Source organism: Brachyhypopomus gauderio, chromosome 21, assembly GCF_052324685.1.
Source record: "Brachyhypopomus gauderio isolate BG-103 chromosome 21, BGAUD_0.2, whole genome shotgun sequence".
In the NCBI taxonomy this organism is placed as follows: Eukaryota; Metazoa; Chordata; class Actinopteri; order Gymnotiformes; family Hypopomidae; genus Brachyhypopomus; species Brachyhypopomus gauderio.
In genome coordinates, this window is record NC_135231.1 from 2,073,622 (window position 1) to 2,089,700 (window position 16,079).

The 16,079-nt window shown below is 42.8% G+C and overlaps 2 protein-coding genes across 19 annotated transcripts in view; one reads left to right on the top strand and one right to left on the bottom strand.

Moving 5' to 3' along the window:
* Positions 1-3,530, top strand: part of LOC143485147 (band 4.1-like protein 1) — a 40,200-nt gene extending 36,670 nt beyond the window's left edge. For 8 of the 10 annotated variants that reach the window (XM_076984409.1, XM_076984414.1, XM_076984410.1 and 5 more), the window contains one exon: positions 467-3,529. In XM_076984409.1, the coding sequence (XP_076840524.1) occupies positions 467-472 (6 nt within the window). In that variant the 3' untranslated portion in view covers positions 473-3,529. Of the gene's footprint in view, positions 1-466 lie in introns of all 10 variants that reach the window. The other 2 variants (XM_076984418.1, XM_076984421.1) reach the window with 2 other exon arrangements.
* Positions 3,531-4,910: 1,380 nt separating this feature from the next.
* Positions 4,911-16,079, bottom strand: part of cntn3a.1 (contactin 3a, tandem duplicate 1) — an 87,259-nt gene continuing 76,090 nt past the window's right edge. For 8 of the 9 annotated variants that reach the window (XM_076984403.1, XM_076984401.1, XM_076984399.1 and 5 more), the window contains 11 exons: positions 11,919-12,094; positions 11,580-11,697; positions 11,301-11,459; positions 10,977-11,126; positions 10,399-10,469; positions 9,390-9,624; positions 9,059-9,174; positions 8,151-8,337; positions 6,167-6,279; positions 5,761-5,929; positions 4,911-5,235 (listed from right to left, as the gene is read on the bottom strand). In XM_076984403.1, coding sequence (XP_076840518.1) covers positions 4,949-5,235; positions 5,761-5,929; positions 6,167-6,279; positions 8,151-8,337; positions 9,059-9,174; positions 9,390-9,624; positions 10,399-10,469; positions 10,977-11,126; positions 11,301-11,459; positions 11,580-11,697; positions 11,919-12,094 — 1,781 coding nt within the window. In that variant the 3' untranslated portion in view covers positions 4,911-4,948. The remainder of the gene's footprint in view (positions 5,236-5,760; positions 5,930-6,166; positions 6,280-8,150; positions 8,338-9,058; positions 9,175-9,389; positions 9,625-10,398; positions 10,470-10,976; positions 11,127-11,300; positions 11,460-11,579; positions 11,698-11,918; positions 12,095-16,079) is intronic. The other variant, XM_076984406.1, reaches the window with a different exon arrangement.

A 16,079-nucleotide genomic window follows, 5' to 3' on the forward strand; every position in this document is an offset into this window, starting at 1 on the left:
GCCTTTAAACAGACTGTATCTGACATTATCGTCCAGTTTCAATTATAGTGAGAATGTCACAGTAAAATGTCTCTCCAAAAACAAGATCCATTTGGAATTTAAGGATCAATTTTAAAGCTCAATACATTACATCAGTGCATCAGATTGCCCTTTAACGGTTGACAGTTTAAAATTCAACACTGATGTGTATAAACAATTAATTCAATTTTACATTGAAAAACGTAAGATTTCAATTTATTTTTATTGATTCTGTACAGCACAATGTTTGCTAGTCTTCCAAAGATCATGTCAGAAATTACATGTTGATTCACTTTCTGTTAAATCAGGGAGAGCAAAGTGCTAGCAATACCAAGGTCACGTGTTCGATTCCCAAACTTGATAAATATATAGATCACCATGGTTAAGATGTCAGTGAAATAAATGTATATGTTTTTAAGCCCAACTCATTATATCAATCTTTTTGCAGTCCTGATCTCTTGGGCTCTCAGAACTGCATGCAGGAGAAGTCCTGGATATCAAACCCACCTACCACTTGTGGGCCACACCCACCACTCACCTAACCCCGCCCACTGGACCCCAGGACCTGCTGCAAATGGATACGCATATGCCCCGAATTCAAAACCCACCATCTCCCTCCCCGTTCACTTACTTTTATGTTCACTGTGGTTGTGAATAGCTGAAAAGGAGCTTTCGACTTAAATTACAGCCAATGTGGTTCTCTGGCTCCTCTGGGCCAGTCCCTGGGCAAAAGACTGGAGACTGATAAAGACCTGTGCAGGGCAGCACCCAGCGGAGCTCTGTTGTATGAGAATACCCAGAAGGCACACCGTCACCTTCGCATAATGAATTTTCTACACTTTCTTCAGCCTAGAACATGTCACCGTGGGTGATGCACTGGGCCATTTGACAAACTTCCAGAAGATCATTTGCCTTGGTGTTAAGGACAGTACCATTCATTGGGTATCTCAGCGAAGGGCGGTTCTATCGACAACTGTTTGTCCACGCTTACTCAGTCCGCTACATTGCCCACGCGTGCTTGATTAGTTAGATTGCCGTTAGATTCTAAATCTTTTGCCATTCGTTTGCATGTGGCAAAATAGGGTTTGGCAAAGGAAAGAGAAACAGGTCAACGTGATTAACAAATGACAAACAGCAACTAAACCAACCCACCACAATTCAACGTACTCATCATACGAGCCCATATGGTGGTGAGAGGAGACGGGCAGATTGCTGGACACAAGCACAACGGCCTGTGCCAACGATGCCAACATGCTTCTAAGAAGCAGGGACAGACTCTTAGAGAGGAGAAAGGCGGTGGAGAGAGAGCTTTAACTCATGCCTAAACTACTCGACCTCAGAAGAAGCCTCTGCTCCACTTTACTCCACCGTGTTAAGAGGTTCCACTTCAACATGAAAACAGCATTGGGACCGTTTTTTTTCCCTTCTTTTGGCAAAGTTACCTTGAACGGAATATTTGGACTCAGAAACCCCTGCTATAACTCTTGACCAGTTTCTAAGGCGTAACAAAATGGCATTTTTCCCCTCAAATGGGCCACCCATTATTTCCTTGTTATGATTACAAGGAAAAGAAAAAAAACGCTTCCCTGTAATTTTTAACGAGAAACTACAAATGAAGATTAAATATTAAACACAAAACCTCCCCATGTCTGTCATTCAGTACAGTCAGATTAATTGATATGGTTATACAATCAAATGTTTATATAAATGTTTAATGTCAAAATCAGAGACATAATGAATGCCCAAAATATTTTGTGTGCATTTTTAATCCTTAATGAAGAAAAAAAAAGAAGCATTTGAAGTTGTAGTTACCATAATGCTAGCGATGCGTAATGTTAACGTCTGTTGCATAACTGTGAAAATATGCATGTGAAACTGTCCATTTGTTAGAAACATGCAGAGTTCCACTAGTTTTTAGAGAAATAAAGGGAGATACTTATACTGCTATTTGGCAGTTTTTGGGCCCTCGCTTGACACAAACCTCAGAAGATACTCCCCCCCCCCCCCCCCCCCCTTTTCTTTTGTGGTCTGATTCTCTTTCACTCTGCCCCCAATCCCCAGTAAAAATGGGCTATTTCTAAACAGGATGTCTTATTACATATCAAAAAGATCACTTTACAGGTAATGGTGTGTTTCAGTCTGACGATTCCTTACCGTGTGGTAGATGTCACGAGCTGTTGATTTCTCTTTTCAGTGGAGTGTGTACTCGGTGATCCTCTTTACAAGCCTCCCAGTGTATCACTAGTGATGGAACAGTTTAAAGAATGACTGCAGGTGTATGTAATGTAATGTTCTATGAGTGAATGGACTAACTAATATGTGTATTCCTAAACTTTAAAATGAGAATCGGATGATTAGGATGGAGAACAACGGTGAAAGGCTGTAATTTTCATTATCATGTTGGAGGTGTCTTGTTGTAGACGATTTTATGGGCCCACAGCAGCGAATTGCACCATATGAACATTACAGCCCCTTCCTTAACCTGAAAGCATCATGGGTAGAAGTAGGCGTGTCAGCAGAAGAGGGGCGGATTTCGAGATGAGGTTTAAATTAAGGCAACCAATTGAATTGTGAAATGCTTGATATGAAAGTGTGGAATTTGAATGTTCTAAAATATTTATTCTTGGTTCGAACAGAGCCAAGTGTTGCAAAAGATGCACTCATTTATAACAGATTCCATGTAGTATAGAACACTTGTGCTGTTTAATACAGAGCTGACACATTTGGCTTTCTCTTGCAGAAATCACATGTTTATGTTTCATCACACTTTCAAACAATTACTTATGACTCCTGTGTCCAGTCATACAGATTGTACCCACTATTTAATGACATATGTATAATTAAGATATTGCTCATTACGGCTACTGAAATTGAACCCATCCTCCTCTAAGTTAGGTTAGAGTAGTTGTAGTTCAGACAGCAGCTTCTGTAAAAACCACCATTTGTCAGGCACTTGTGCTTTACGGTGAACTGTGGTTAAGAAATTAAACATGCATTATTCCACAGTGCCATTTATTCAAAGGATTTGCACAATCTGTGGGGAACCGCCCCTAGTAATTCTTTATAATAGTATGAAAGTGCCATGGAGGAGCTGCTATCTTAATTCCGAACCAAGCACCACCTTTTTAACCAAGAACTTGCATCACTAACCCAAGATCATTAATATACACTTAAGCCCTTAACGGATTAACGTGCCGATACTGAGCTTCCCTGTTACAGCGTTTTGGTCTCACTCATGCACTGAGAGAAGACTTGGGACCAAGGCGCGTTGATCTCCACATGCCCAACACACGCTGCTTCCGTTGTAATTCAGCCTTTAAGTCGCTCTCTCCCTTCAGAAATTATAACGCTAAAGGAAGAGGCTTTGGGAGACACATGGCGATGTCCAGGAGCTTCAACTGGTTTTGGCGTTTTTGCCTCTTTTCTCCAGATCTGTACTTCCTACTGCTTGGTTCTGTGTTTGCTGTACAGTGTTCAACATAAAATAAATAAAATCGGTCAATTCATGCTTTGCAGTGTAATAAATCTAATCGGTGCGATTCGGACGTCACTAAGCAATTGTTTTTATCTCGCATTTGTTTTGTTATGCACTGCCCTCATGTGGTGTACTGAAGAATAGCAGTCTTAAAAACATGCAGCGCCTCAGTAATTATTGTCACAAGGGGGAAACATTCATACTTAAATTTATACTTCAGTTTTAACTGAAACAGTCCCGCTGAGTATTCTCATTAATATTTCATGTTACTTAGCTGTACTTTTCCCTCATTAACATTTCATGTTATTTAACACGTGGCTTCACTTACTACATACTTATGACAGTTTATACCCAGCACCACATTCAGTGCTCAGACCTGTATTTTGCTTTCAGAACCATAAACCCTGAATTAGGTACATGAAACTAGGCATGTGTCCGAGAATGATGTGCAATCATATTTGATCATGTGTATGAATGTTTACCAAAATATTTCAGTCATGTTCTTTTCTTTATTTAAAAGCTGTCAGACCAGTGAAATACTATTTTCCAAGTCAATACAGTCAGTTCATGCAAAAGACTGACTGACTGTAAAAGAATGTGGAACGCAACATACCGTAATTAATCACAACCAGTAGCTACACAGGAACAAAAAGTTTAAATGCTGGTCTGTTTAAACCCAACTTTTGTCTCTCGACACTGCCAGAGTACATAATTCACAAAAGTGTTTGCAAATAAAATAAAAAGTGAGTAGTATTTAAGGCTGTTTTGGTCCTGAGGATATCTTGAATAAGCCTACTCTTTTCATTACTGAGGGACGCACTACCAAAGCGTGGCTCTTGATACCAATTAAAAACAGGGATTCAAGACAATTAAGGAGCTTTTTTGACCTGATAAGGCCAAGCAGCTAGATTCCAAATTGCAAGCCAAAGAAAAAATAGGGACCTCATTCAGAATGAGGGACTGTAAACTCTTTACAGGTTGGGGACAATACACTGAAGCAATTTAACGGGATATCACAGTCTAGACATGATATGTATGATGTTATGGACAGAAAGGCAGCCAGACCCATGTTCGAGGATGACAAAACCAGCGCTGGTCAGAATCTGAAGCGTTACAGAAAGTGTGTCCTTTTGATAAAGTTCCCAGACCATCAGGTTTATGAAGACGTTAATGTACAATCGACATTAGCGGTCTGCAGTAGAGGCAGAGAATCCAGATTCCGTCTTCTTTCTTTTTGTTTAGAAAAAGGGATCCATATCCTTATGGAACACATATACGTTATGGATCAGTCCTTAAGTAGTAAAACCACACAACATTCAGTTGCCATGCTGGAGACATCTCGTTGGTATGAGCTCAAGGAAGCCTCACGGGTCCAAAACAAAACACCCCCCCCCCCCCCCCCCCAAAAAAAAAAAAAAAAAAAAAAACAGCATAGTCTTCACAGCAGCTTTGGTATCAGTATTCCAAACATGGTGGAACACAAGCCTCCTCTTGAAAGGTCTGTAGGAGGTTCGCAAAACCCACAGAATGGTGTCCGCTTGCGGGTGACGCTAGCAGTCGTTCCCCGTCGCTGGGCTTCGGTCTGCCTGTCATAACAAAGTCCGCGCTGTGCAGGAGAGGAGCTGCGTCACCAGCACGGAGAGCACGGAGACGCGCGTGTTGGCGCCCACCGACTGTGCCACTGAGACGTGTGCCGTTTGGCCGGGAAGGAAGACAAAACGAAGAGAGGCACGTGAAACTCGCTGCAACACCCGCAGGAACACAAGACGTGAGACGCATGTCACAAGCACAATAAGTGAATAAACAGATATGTAAGCGCAGGCTGTTTTAAAACGGCGTCAGTGAGAACAATATGGAGGAAGCAGGCCTCCACCACAGACCTAGCACAACCTGCACTGAGACAGAAACGTCACATGTTGAGACCAACCGAGACGCATTAAAAACGTTGCTAAAAGGACATATTTCTGTGCAAAAACTCATTTCAGTAAAATCCATTTGATCTATATTTAGAACGAGGGTCAATGTGAACCTTAACTATATTCTCCAAAAAGGGACCTTTATAACTGGAATGTGCACAATAGATGCTTAATAAGTAATGATAATCAGGCTCAGACCTGCTCTGTTTAATAAGTAATGGTGATCAGACTCAGACCTGCTATCCCTAATAAGTAATGATTATCAGACTCAGACTTGCTATCCTTAATAAGTAATGATTATCAGACTCAGACCTGCTATCCCTAATAAGTAAATGATTATCAGACTCAGACCTGCTATCCTTGGGATGGTAATAAACCTGCTGCTGCTTCCGTCTCCGCCCTCGCTGATGGCTTTGATCTGGATGGTGTAATCCTCCTCCACAGGTAGAGAGAGCTCCACAGAGGTCCTGTTAGTCTCCACCACCCTTTGATGGCTGCGTCTGCTCTGCTTGTAAATCACCTTCACAAGACAAGCACAGTATATAGCACAGAGTCAGAAAAGCTTCACAGTACTAAGAGTATATATTACAGACTCTGGATCATTTGTCGTTTCAATGCAGAATGGTGATTGCATTAAGAATATCTTTTGTTTCTTTAAAAAAAAAAATAGCTTTGCCTCTTACTGAAAAAATACCTTAGTGTGCATTCACACACTGCAAGAAAAGAACCGGATTGTGGTAGAACTGTCAACTCTTACTTTGTAACCCAAGACGTCTGATTCATTCTCCAGAGCTCTGACTTCTTCCCATTTAAGAATGACCTTAGAGTTTGTTGCATTCCACGTGACCTTCATTGGGGCTTGGCTGGGTGCTGAGGTAAGCAAGCAGTAAACAGTAATAAAGACTTTAGGCCTGTGCTGCAGGCGTAATGAACTGAGATCTGCAGGCCTTCTGCACTGAATCATTTCTCTGCTCATATGCCATTTTCAGGTTTAGCCAATAGCTTTTTATCCATCTGTATGAAACTTAACCTAAGTTAAATTCTATATAATTTCATATAATCCTTTCATGCAAACGTTATAGAATTCCATCATGGTTTTAAACAATGTTTTTTTGCATGGATGGTGTTGAACTGTGAGAAATCCACAGTATTACACAGTCCATTAAAAGCACAATACCATTATAATACCAATAATAGCATTTTGATCATCATCATCATCATCATCATCATCATCAGGGATCACTAAGCTATGTTAGGTAACAAGCTGCTCAAATAATGATATAATAAAGGATCTAAAAAGATCTGTACATACAGCAATCCATCAACATATGTAGATTGCATCTGGTTTTATAGATGCAAAGCACCTCATGGAACTGGATCGTAACTAAACAGCTGTCTACCCACCTACCCACTCACACACTAATCCACCCACTCACACACACACCCATTCACTAACCCACTCACCCACCACCTGCTCAAGCACACACCCATTCACCCACCCATTCACCCACCCACTCACTCACCCACTCACTAACCCACCCACTCACTCACCCACTCACTCACTCACCCACGCACCCACCCACCCACTCACCCACCCACTCACTCACTCACCCACCCACTCACTCACCCACCCACTCACTCACTCACCCACTCACTCACCCACCCACTCACTCACCCACTCACTCACCCACTCACTCACCCACCCACTCACCCACTCACTCACCCACCCACTCACCCACTCACTCACCCACTCACTCACTCACCCACTCACCCACCCACTCACCCACCCACCCACTCACCCACCCACTCACTCACCCACTCACCCACCCACTCACTCACCCACTCACCCACCCACCCACTCACTCACCCACCCACTCACTCACCCACCCACTCACTCACCCACTCACTCACCCATCCACTCACCCACTCACCCACCCACTCACTCACCCACTCACTCACCCACCCACTCACTCACCCATCCACTCACCCACCCACTCACTCACCCACTCACTCACCCACTCACCCACCCACCCACTCACTCACCCACTCACTCACTCACTCACCCACCCACCCACTCACCCACTCACTCAACCACTCACTCAACCACTCACTCACCCACCCATCCACTCACCCACCCACCCACCCACTCACTCACCCACTCACTCACCCACCCACTCACTCACCCACCCACTCACCCACCCACTCACCCATCCACTCACTCACCCACTCACCCACCCACTCACCCACCCACTCACTCACCCACCCACTCACTCACCCACCCACTCACCCACCCACCCACTCACTCACCCACTCACTCACCCACTCACCCACCCACTCACTCACCCACCCACTCACTCACCCACTCACCCACCCACCCACTCACCCACCCACTCACTCACCCACTCACCCACCCACTCACTCACCCACTCACTCACCCACTCACCCACCCACTCACCCACTCACTCACAGACAGTGAGCAGTAAATACTCCACTGCACGGTGCTACTTGAACAGGACGTACAGGTCTGCTATGTTACTCATTAATGACAGTGTATATCCGTTTTTTTTTCTTTCTTTTTTTTCCTTTTTACAGGTTTGAAACTTTTTACTGGTTTGAAAGTCCTACAGAATCAGACGTGCCAACTTTCTCTAAAAGTTGTAACAGCTCAAACAGCTGCAAGTAAAACAGGATCGACAAGAACTAGCGTCCCGACACCACCTTCCATCAAGGCGGTTGCTTACGGCGCCTCCTGGTGGTGACGCTGACCACTGAGCCGTCCGGCCCCACGCCCGCGCTGTTGTAGGCCCTGAGGGTGACGTGGTAAACAGTGCTGGCATCCAAACCGCGCAAGACCGTAGAAGTCCAGTTCCCCACCGTCCTCAGCACCCTGGCTGCTTCCTGTCCCTCTCTCTCGGCCCAGTACCTCAGCTAAAATTCACAGAGCAGACATCACAGGCATCCATTTTGGTTTTAAATCATTATACGTGAAATTACACGTGTCAATTATATGTGGAGTCGCAATGCCCTTATTAGCATAACTGCTGAAACTGCAGTTCATTTCAATTTACGGTCGCTGATATTACAGCAGATAGTCAGGGGTATGCAGTGCTCAAAGCAAGTACCTCTAATCCATTAACACACACAGTCTTGTGGTACTAATAATACCATAGTATCTTATTCAGAAGACTGAGAAGGGCCAGGCCAGCTTTCATAGTGAAAATCCTACATTTCACTGGTCATTTTGTTAACGGACATTACAGAACCCTTCAAAATATCACCAGAAGGGGCACATACACAGCAGTGAGTTCCTGCAGCCATACTAGTTCAGTTCAGATTAGTTATGCCCTTAGTTGATGAATATGTAATTGTGCTTTATTTATGAAACACATTCATATTAATTTTTTATATTATACCAGATTTTTTGTTAGTCCTCTGAAGGGTTTGAAGGACCTGTCTGCATTGCTAATGCTGACAGTACAACAGAAAATGCAATATGAAAGAAATAATATTCTTCCAAGGCTGTTAATGTAAACGTCTCTCAAAAGTGTTTGTTGCTTAATGTAATGGAACAAAAAAATGGTGACGTTGCTACTGCCAGATATTGCGTCTTGTGGGTTGCGGCAGGTTCGGGGTGCAGTCGGCCTCTCACCTCGTAGCCCATGATGCGTCTCCTGCTGGTGCTCCATGGCAGAGGCTTCCAGCTGAGCTCCACCTCCGAGGAAGACAGGCTCTTTGCGCGGATCCTCGTGGGGGCACGACTCGGCTCTGGCCCGTGGAACAAGGCACTGTCATCGATCAACCATCAGGGTGCTTACAGCAAACTAAATACGAAAACGCCAACCTCCTAGATTCAGACGATGAGGTGCTATGCCATGACCAGATCTATTTTATTCACAAGAGCTTTGGACTGCTCCGTGTCTGCTTCTCATTGGCAGCACATTTGCAATCTTTGCATAGAAGTGCTTTAGAGTCCCTTTTACCTTCTTCTGCTGAGTAGATTGTAGTCACGGCACCGAAAGGCCCCTCCCCTCGGTTGTTGTAAACGCCCACTTTTACGTGGAATGGCGAGAAGGGAGGAATACTGTCGTTTTTGAAGATGTAGCGAGAGGCGTCAGGAGAGGTGACCGCAGCCTGCATCCAGCTCTGAGCACCATGGGGACGGAAACCCACGACGTAACCGAAGCCTGGACCGCTCTGTAGCTCATCTGGGACAGGCTGGAGATCCCCCGCATACACACACACACACACACACACACACACACACACACACACACACACACACACACACGCAGACACACACACACGCAGACACACACACACGCAGACACACACACACACACGCGCGCACACACAGACACACACACACGCAGACACACACACACGCAGACACACACACACACGCAGACACACACACGCAGACACACACACGCGCAGACACACACATGCAGACCAGCAGAAACAGACACTCAGAAACAGACACACAGACACACACAGGCAGACACACACATACACACACACACAGGCAGACACACACACATACACACACACACACACACACACACAGACACACACACAGACACACGCAGACCAGCAGAAACAGACACTCAGAAACAGACACGCAGACACACACGGGCAGACACACACACACACACACACACACACACACACACACACACACACACACACACACACACAGGCAGACACACACAGCACCAAGCAGAACCAGGCAGACACAGATATGGCCGAGGAAGAACACCAGATGTGAATGACAACAGAGGGAACTTAAGAATCAAGAAGTACAAATGCTCAAAAAAATATGTGCCCTCCAGGAAATGCCTGCATTTGTCACTTTTTTGAGTCGGACACATCAAAAACCAGAAATAACCTGGAGGCCACCTTTCTGATGCACGCTGACATGCAAAGCCACTGTTAATGGCAGTTAACTGTGCAGCCACAAAGTTGCAACAGAAAGCCAGCTGTCACTGTTACCTCCCAAGTGATGACTAGCTCCGAGCGACTGCCACCGCCTCCGCCCACCCGGGCTGGGGTTATCCTTGGAACTGACGTATTTGAAAGTAAAAAAAAAAAAAAGAAAAACGACAAGAAAGAGGACATTTCCTGAATGTAATCTGAATGATGAAAGCTCCTTGAAATACAGGCACTTTCCCTCTCAACCTCCGCTAAGAGACAGAGCTCCACTCTGCCATCTACATCTGAAAGAAACTAAAACAAACCTGCTTCAAGCTGTTGTGATATTTACCACAAAATAATATTTAATGGGAGTCGTAATTGTGGATGTGCTTGAGTATAATGTTACAATTTAGAATGAGGAGCAGAAAATTACATTTCTTTCATGAGTAATGAGGTCAAAGCCAGTCTACATTTAATAGATGCTGTAATACATGTATAATCCTATGGAGAAAGGTGGAATTCTTCACTGGTTTAAATCATAAGCTTTCTTTTTTAGCGCACATACTATTTTGCAAACCTCACACAAAAGAAAAGCAGTGATGACATAAAGGGCCCTTGATGTGATAATTTGCCAACTGTTTGAATGCTGGGCATACGTGCGTCTTTAGTCCGGATTTTTCTGGAAGGTTTGCTGGGTTCTCCGGTGCCAATGGCGTTGGTGGCCAGTACTCTGAATTCATACTCCACCCACGGGCTCAGCTCTGTGACCGGGGCAGTCAGCTGACTCCTGCCAAGAATCTCTGGAACTAAAGGATAATCAAAAACCTAAAAGACCTAAATGAACGTTGTTCACAAAATCGTCTAGTGTAACATTGTTGATATATGCTTGATATATACAATATATATGCTTGCAGAGCTGTAAGAAAACGGCCCAGTACAATACCAACACCACAGCATAGTAGCAGAAACTTGTGATATACCTGTTTTGACAGCCTGCCAGCCAAGAGAGAAAGGTGTTCTTGCCTGGATGGCATAAGAGGAAATAGGACTGTGATTGTCAGGGCCCGGGCTCCATGACACAAAAGCTGTAGTTTCAGTAACATGGTCTACCAGGATGTCCACCGGTGGCCCGGGGGGACCTATGGGAGGAACACCGTCATGAGTCCCAGTCCAGGTGAAATCCTATTTGGACAACTTTCTGCAAACATCAGCTTTTGGGGAATATAGGTCGAGGGTTGGAATTGTTATTATGGTCCTACCCCTGACAACCACATCCGTGGCTACCGAGGCGCTGTCCACGTTTGTTTGAACTGCACAGGTGTACCGCCCTGCATGCCTTAGCTGGATGTTGCGAATCATGATGTCACCTGCAGATTTCTGGAAGCAAACAAAAGAATTTTCCTCTGAGATGTTTCATAGCCAGGGCACCACTGGTAATGGAAGCTTATGAACCATTAACCCCTTACATTTCAAGGATGCAGCAGTAGGTCAATTATCAATGTTCAATGGTCATAATATGCCTTCACATAACATTAACTACTTCATATCAAACCTGGAGTTTTGAAGGTGAAAGTCCTGCACTTGCAAACAGTACTTACCCCACCGACCTTTTCGAAATAGCCACCATAGCTTCCAAAATTGATCAGCTGCTCATTAAAGAACCAGGTGAAACGAACATCAAGGGAGGGATCCCGCGATACCTGGCAGGGAAGGACCACACTCTCCCCTACAGTCACGTCCAGCTGGGCTGCCTTGGTCGTGATTATGGTGGGCTCTGTAACAGTGCAGAGGGTTATCATTTATTACAAATTTATAAATAATCTAAACAACCTCACCACTTTGCACTGAAAAAAAGAGACTAGCCATGTCTTGGATTTATGTAAGCATTTTGAGTGTATCTAACACAACTGCCTCATGTTTTAAACAGACATGTAATTTTATTGTGTAAAAACTACACAACACACAGGGAGAGTAAGTTGCTGCTGAAGCAAAACAAATGTGTGCAACCAATGTCCACTATTGAATTGAGTAAATCCAACAAGTTCTTTTTTTTCAGTGTATACTGAGGCCTGCAAAACAGCAAAAATGCCTAAATTCCCACAAATACTTAAAATTTGCCATTTTAGTTTTTAATAAAAATATTACCAAAGAGGTAACCTTCATCTGAAGTACAATGATTGATAGGAAAAAGATAAATCCCATTTGCACCGATAACTGTTGTTGTCCTTCATTTAATACCTGTGCAAGAATAACAGCCCTGATTCTTCTCCTGTAATGCTTACTGACACTGGAGAACAAATGCTAAGAAATTTTATTCTCATCATTTGATTCTCTTCATTTGAAGAGGGATAATGTACATGAATCAACATTCAAATAACTGTAAATGTACCCGTGCTAGCTAAAAGGATATGTCTTTGCCTGATGTTGTTAGGCATCTAATAATAATATTAGAGTACCATATAAAGTTCAGATAAAATATACAACACAGTTAAATACAAGTAAAATGCAGCATATGAATACTTCAGCAGACACTGAATACTTTTCATTTCAAAGTTTAAGGTTAATGATGAGTAGGAGATTCTCTAATTGACTAATCCCTAAGTGATAATGAATTCTATTGCCACGAATGCTCTTAAGAAAAAAGATGGCTTGGCTAACAGTTTTCATTAATTGCTCCTCTAGTAACTCTGTTTGTAGTAGATAAGAAGTAGATAAAGCCAAACAGAGGAAGAGAAGATAATCCATACAAAATTGTATAAATTAGCCAGACATTTTTGCATTTGATATATTTATGCTGTATTTAAAAACTAGTCTTCCCCAGCTAAGCGGGTTATGTTTCTTTCGAATACAATGATGAAAAACGAATGTGTTCTTGTCTACAGATTTGAGTGTATGGTGATTCCAGCGGTTTTAAAGCTGCAATGTTTATTGGACAAACTTCTCAGGCATGAACATAGAAAAGTGGTGGAAACACTGAGCAGAAATACATCTTAACTGCCTCGTCGCTAGAAAGTGTCTGGTATACCTGAAATTTGCCAATTTGACTTTATTATTTGTGTGTTTGATGCTGATGTTTGAATCTATATGTACTACATATTTTTGTTCTAGTCTCTCTGCTGAGAGGGGAATATCTTGCTCTATATTTAAACTGTGGTCTTTGGGGAAAAACATACTACTGTTTTTGACATACTGCATTGTAAACAACTTTGATATGCCAGAATATGACCTTTAACACAGCATTTTCTAACATGTTTGCAATCTCTGCTGCATGTTTACCATGTAGCTTTAAAATAGCTGTATCATCATATATAAAGATATCATATTGTCTACATACGGGACCCAATAATGAACCCTGCAAGACACCAGATGATGGGCAGGGAATAGATAGGGATAGACAGGGATAGATAGGGATAGACTGGGATAGACAGGGATAGACAGGGATAGATAGGGATAGATAGGAATAGACAGGGATAGACAGGGATAGACAGGGATAGACAGGGAGAGATATGGTAGACAGGGATAGACTGGGATAGACAGGGATAGACTGGGATAGACTGGGATAGACAGGGATAGACTGGGATAGACAGGGATAGACTGGGATAGATAGGGATAGACAGGGATAGATAGGGATAGACAGGGATAGACAGGAATAGACAGGAATAGACAGGGATAGATAGGAATAGACAGGGATAGATAGGGAGAGATATGGTAGACAGGGATAGACTGGGATAGACAGGGATAGACAGGGATAGACTGGAATAGACAGGAATAGATAGGGAGAGATATGGTAGACAGGGATAGACTGGGATAGACAGGGATAGACTGGGATAGATAGGGAGAGATATGGTAGACAGGGATAGACAGGAATAGACAGGGATAGACTGGAATAGACAGGAATAGACAGGGATAGATAGGGATAGACAGGGATAGACAGGGATAGACTGGAATAGACAGGGATAGATAGGGAGAGATATGGTAGACAGGGATAGACTGGGATAGACAGGGATATACTGGAATAGACAGGAATAGACAGGGATAGATAGGGAGAGATATGGTAGACAGGGATAGACAGGAATAGGCAGGGATAGACTGGAATAGACAGGAATAGACAGGGATAGATAGGGAGAGATATGGTAGACAGGGATAGACTGGGATAGACAGGGATAGACTGGAATAGACAGGAATAGACAGGGATAGATAGGGAGAGATATGGTAGACAGGGATAGACTGGGATAGACAGGGATAGACTGGAATAGACAGGAATAGACAGGGATAGATAGGGAGAGATATGGTAGACAGGGATAGATAGGGATTTAAAACGATCAATTCTGACCAAAGTTGGGTGTGGAATGAGAGATATGATTTGGTGAGATTGAAAAACTTTATGGAAAAGTTTAAGTGGAATAACGTATACGGTATAATAATAATATCAATACCAGTGTTGAAAGCTTTTTGTAAATTATAGAACATAGTCCCAACAACCCCACGTTTGTATAATGGTGCCTTATTTTTTTTCCATGAGATATCATGCAACTGTTTAGTACTCAATCCAACTTGCTCTGTGTGCAGGAAAATGTTGCTGTTTAGATAATCAATTACTTGTCTGGTGACCTTTGACACTATGTGTAAAATATTGATGAGCCTATAATTGGAGATTAGAAGAGGTTCCCCACCTTTGAGTATAGGGTCTGCAATTACAGCCTTCCACTAATGATATGCATTAATGGATTAATAATTGAGAAACTGATCTCTTTTGGCATGAGTGTCTCCATACTGCAGCCCAGTGGTCAGGTACTGGTACTAATAGTACTAATAGATCTGGGGCCCTTGGAAGTTAAAACGTCCCCACATCACAGATTTAGTGGACTATTCTGCATGGCTGTCTTTGTATCTATGCCAAACCAATCACTGGTGTTCGCTTCCCAGAACTTCTATTTTGGTCTCATCTAACTATAGAACAATCTCGCTGAAAGTTTCAGCGATGTCTGGAAAACTGTTACTTCAGTTTGTTGGTCCTGGACATTTAAGCCTTTCTTCTGGCAACCCTTCCAAATAATTTTGTAGGTGACATCCGATTGTAGTTTCGCAGACATTCTGACCCCAATACCTAACTAATGTCTGTATGTCTCCCACTGTGTGTCTCGAAGATTCAAGGCATATGTCATTGTCCAGGCAGATTCCTAACATCTCCAAGCGGCTTGAAACTATAAGTCATTGGCCCAGTAGTAGAAACAGACATATTTGTAAACAGACAACTGTTTAGCTATTTTCAACAGCCTTTTGACACACATCATCTTTCTCATGGGTGACCAAGAGGATCAAGCCTGTGTGTCACCTCACATTTAAACATCAGTAAAACAGAGAGTCATGGTTGACCATTTAAGCATGCATAGTAGCTCAGGTAAACCTAAACGGCTTTTGCTTTCTGTCATTGTACTTCACATAAATGTTACATTTTCTTATTATTTTGAATTGAAGATTAGCAGTGAAGAATACTTCATAGACCATTTTGCTGTTTACCAATGCTGTCAATATTTTTGGGACGCTCTGTATGTAAATGCAAATGGAATAGAAGAAATAGTCTAACTTAAGGTGCTTAACTCAAGTTTGATTTATGTTCAGGTTAAGTATTTTTCTTTTATATGTGTATTTATGCTATTGTTTAAATCACACATATATTTACATATGTATATATACAAATACTACAAATACTTTTATAAACATATATATTACATATAAATAATATATTTTTGTTGTAT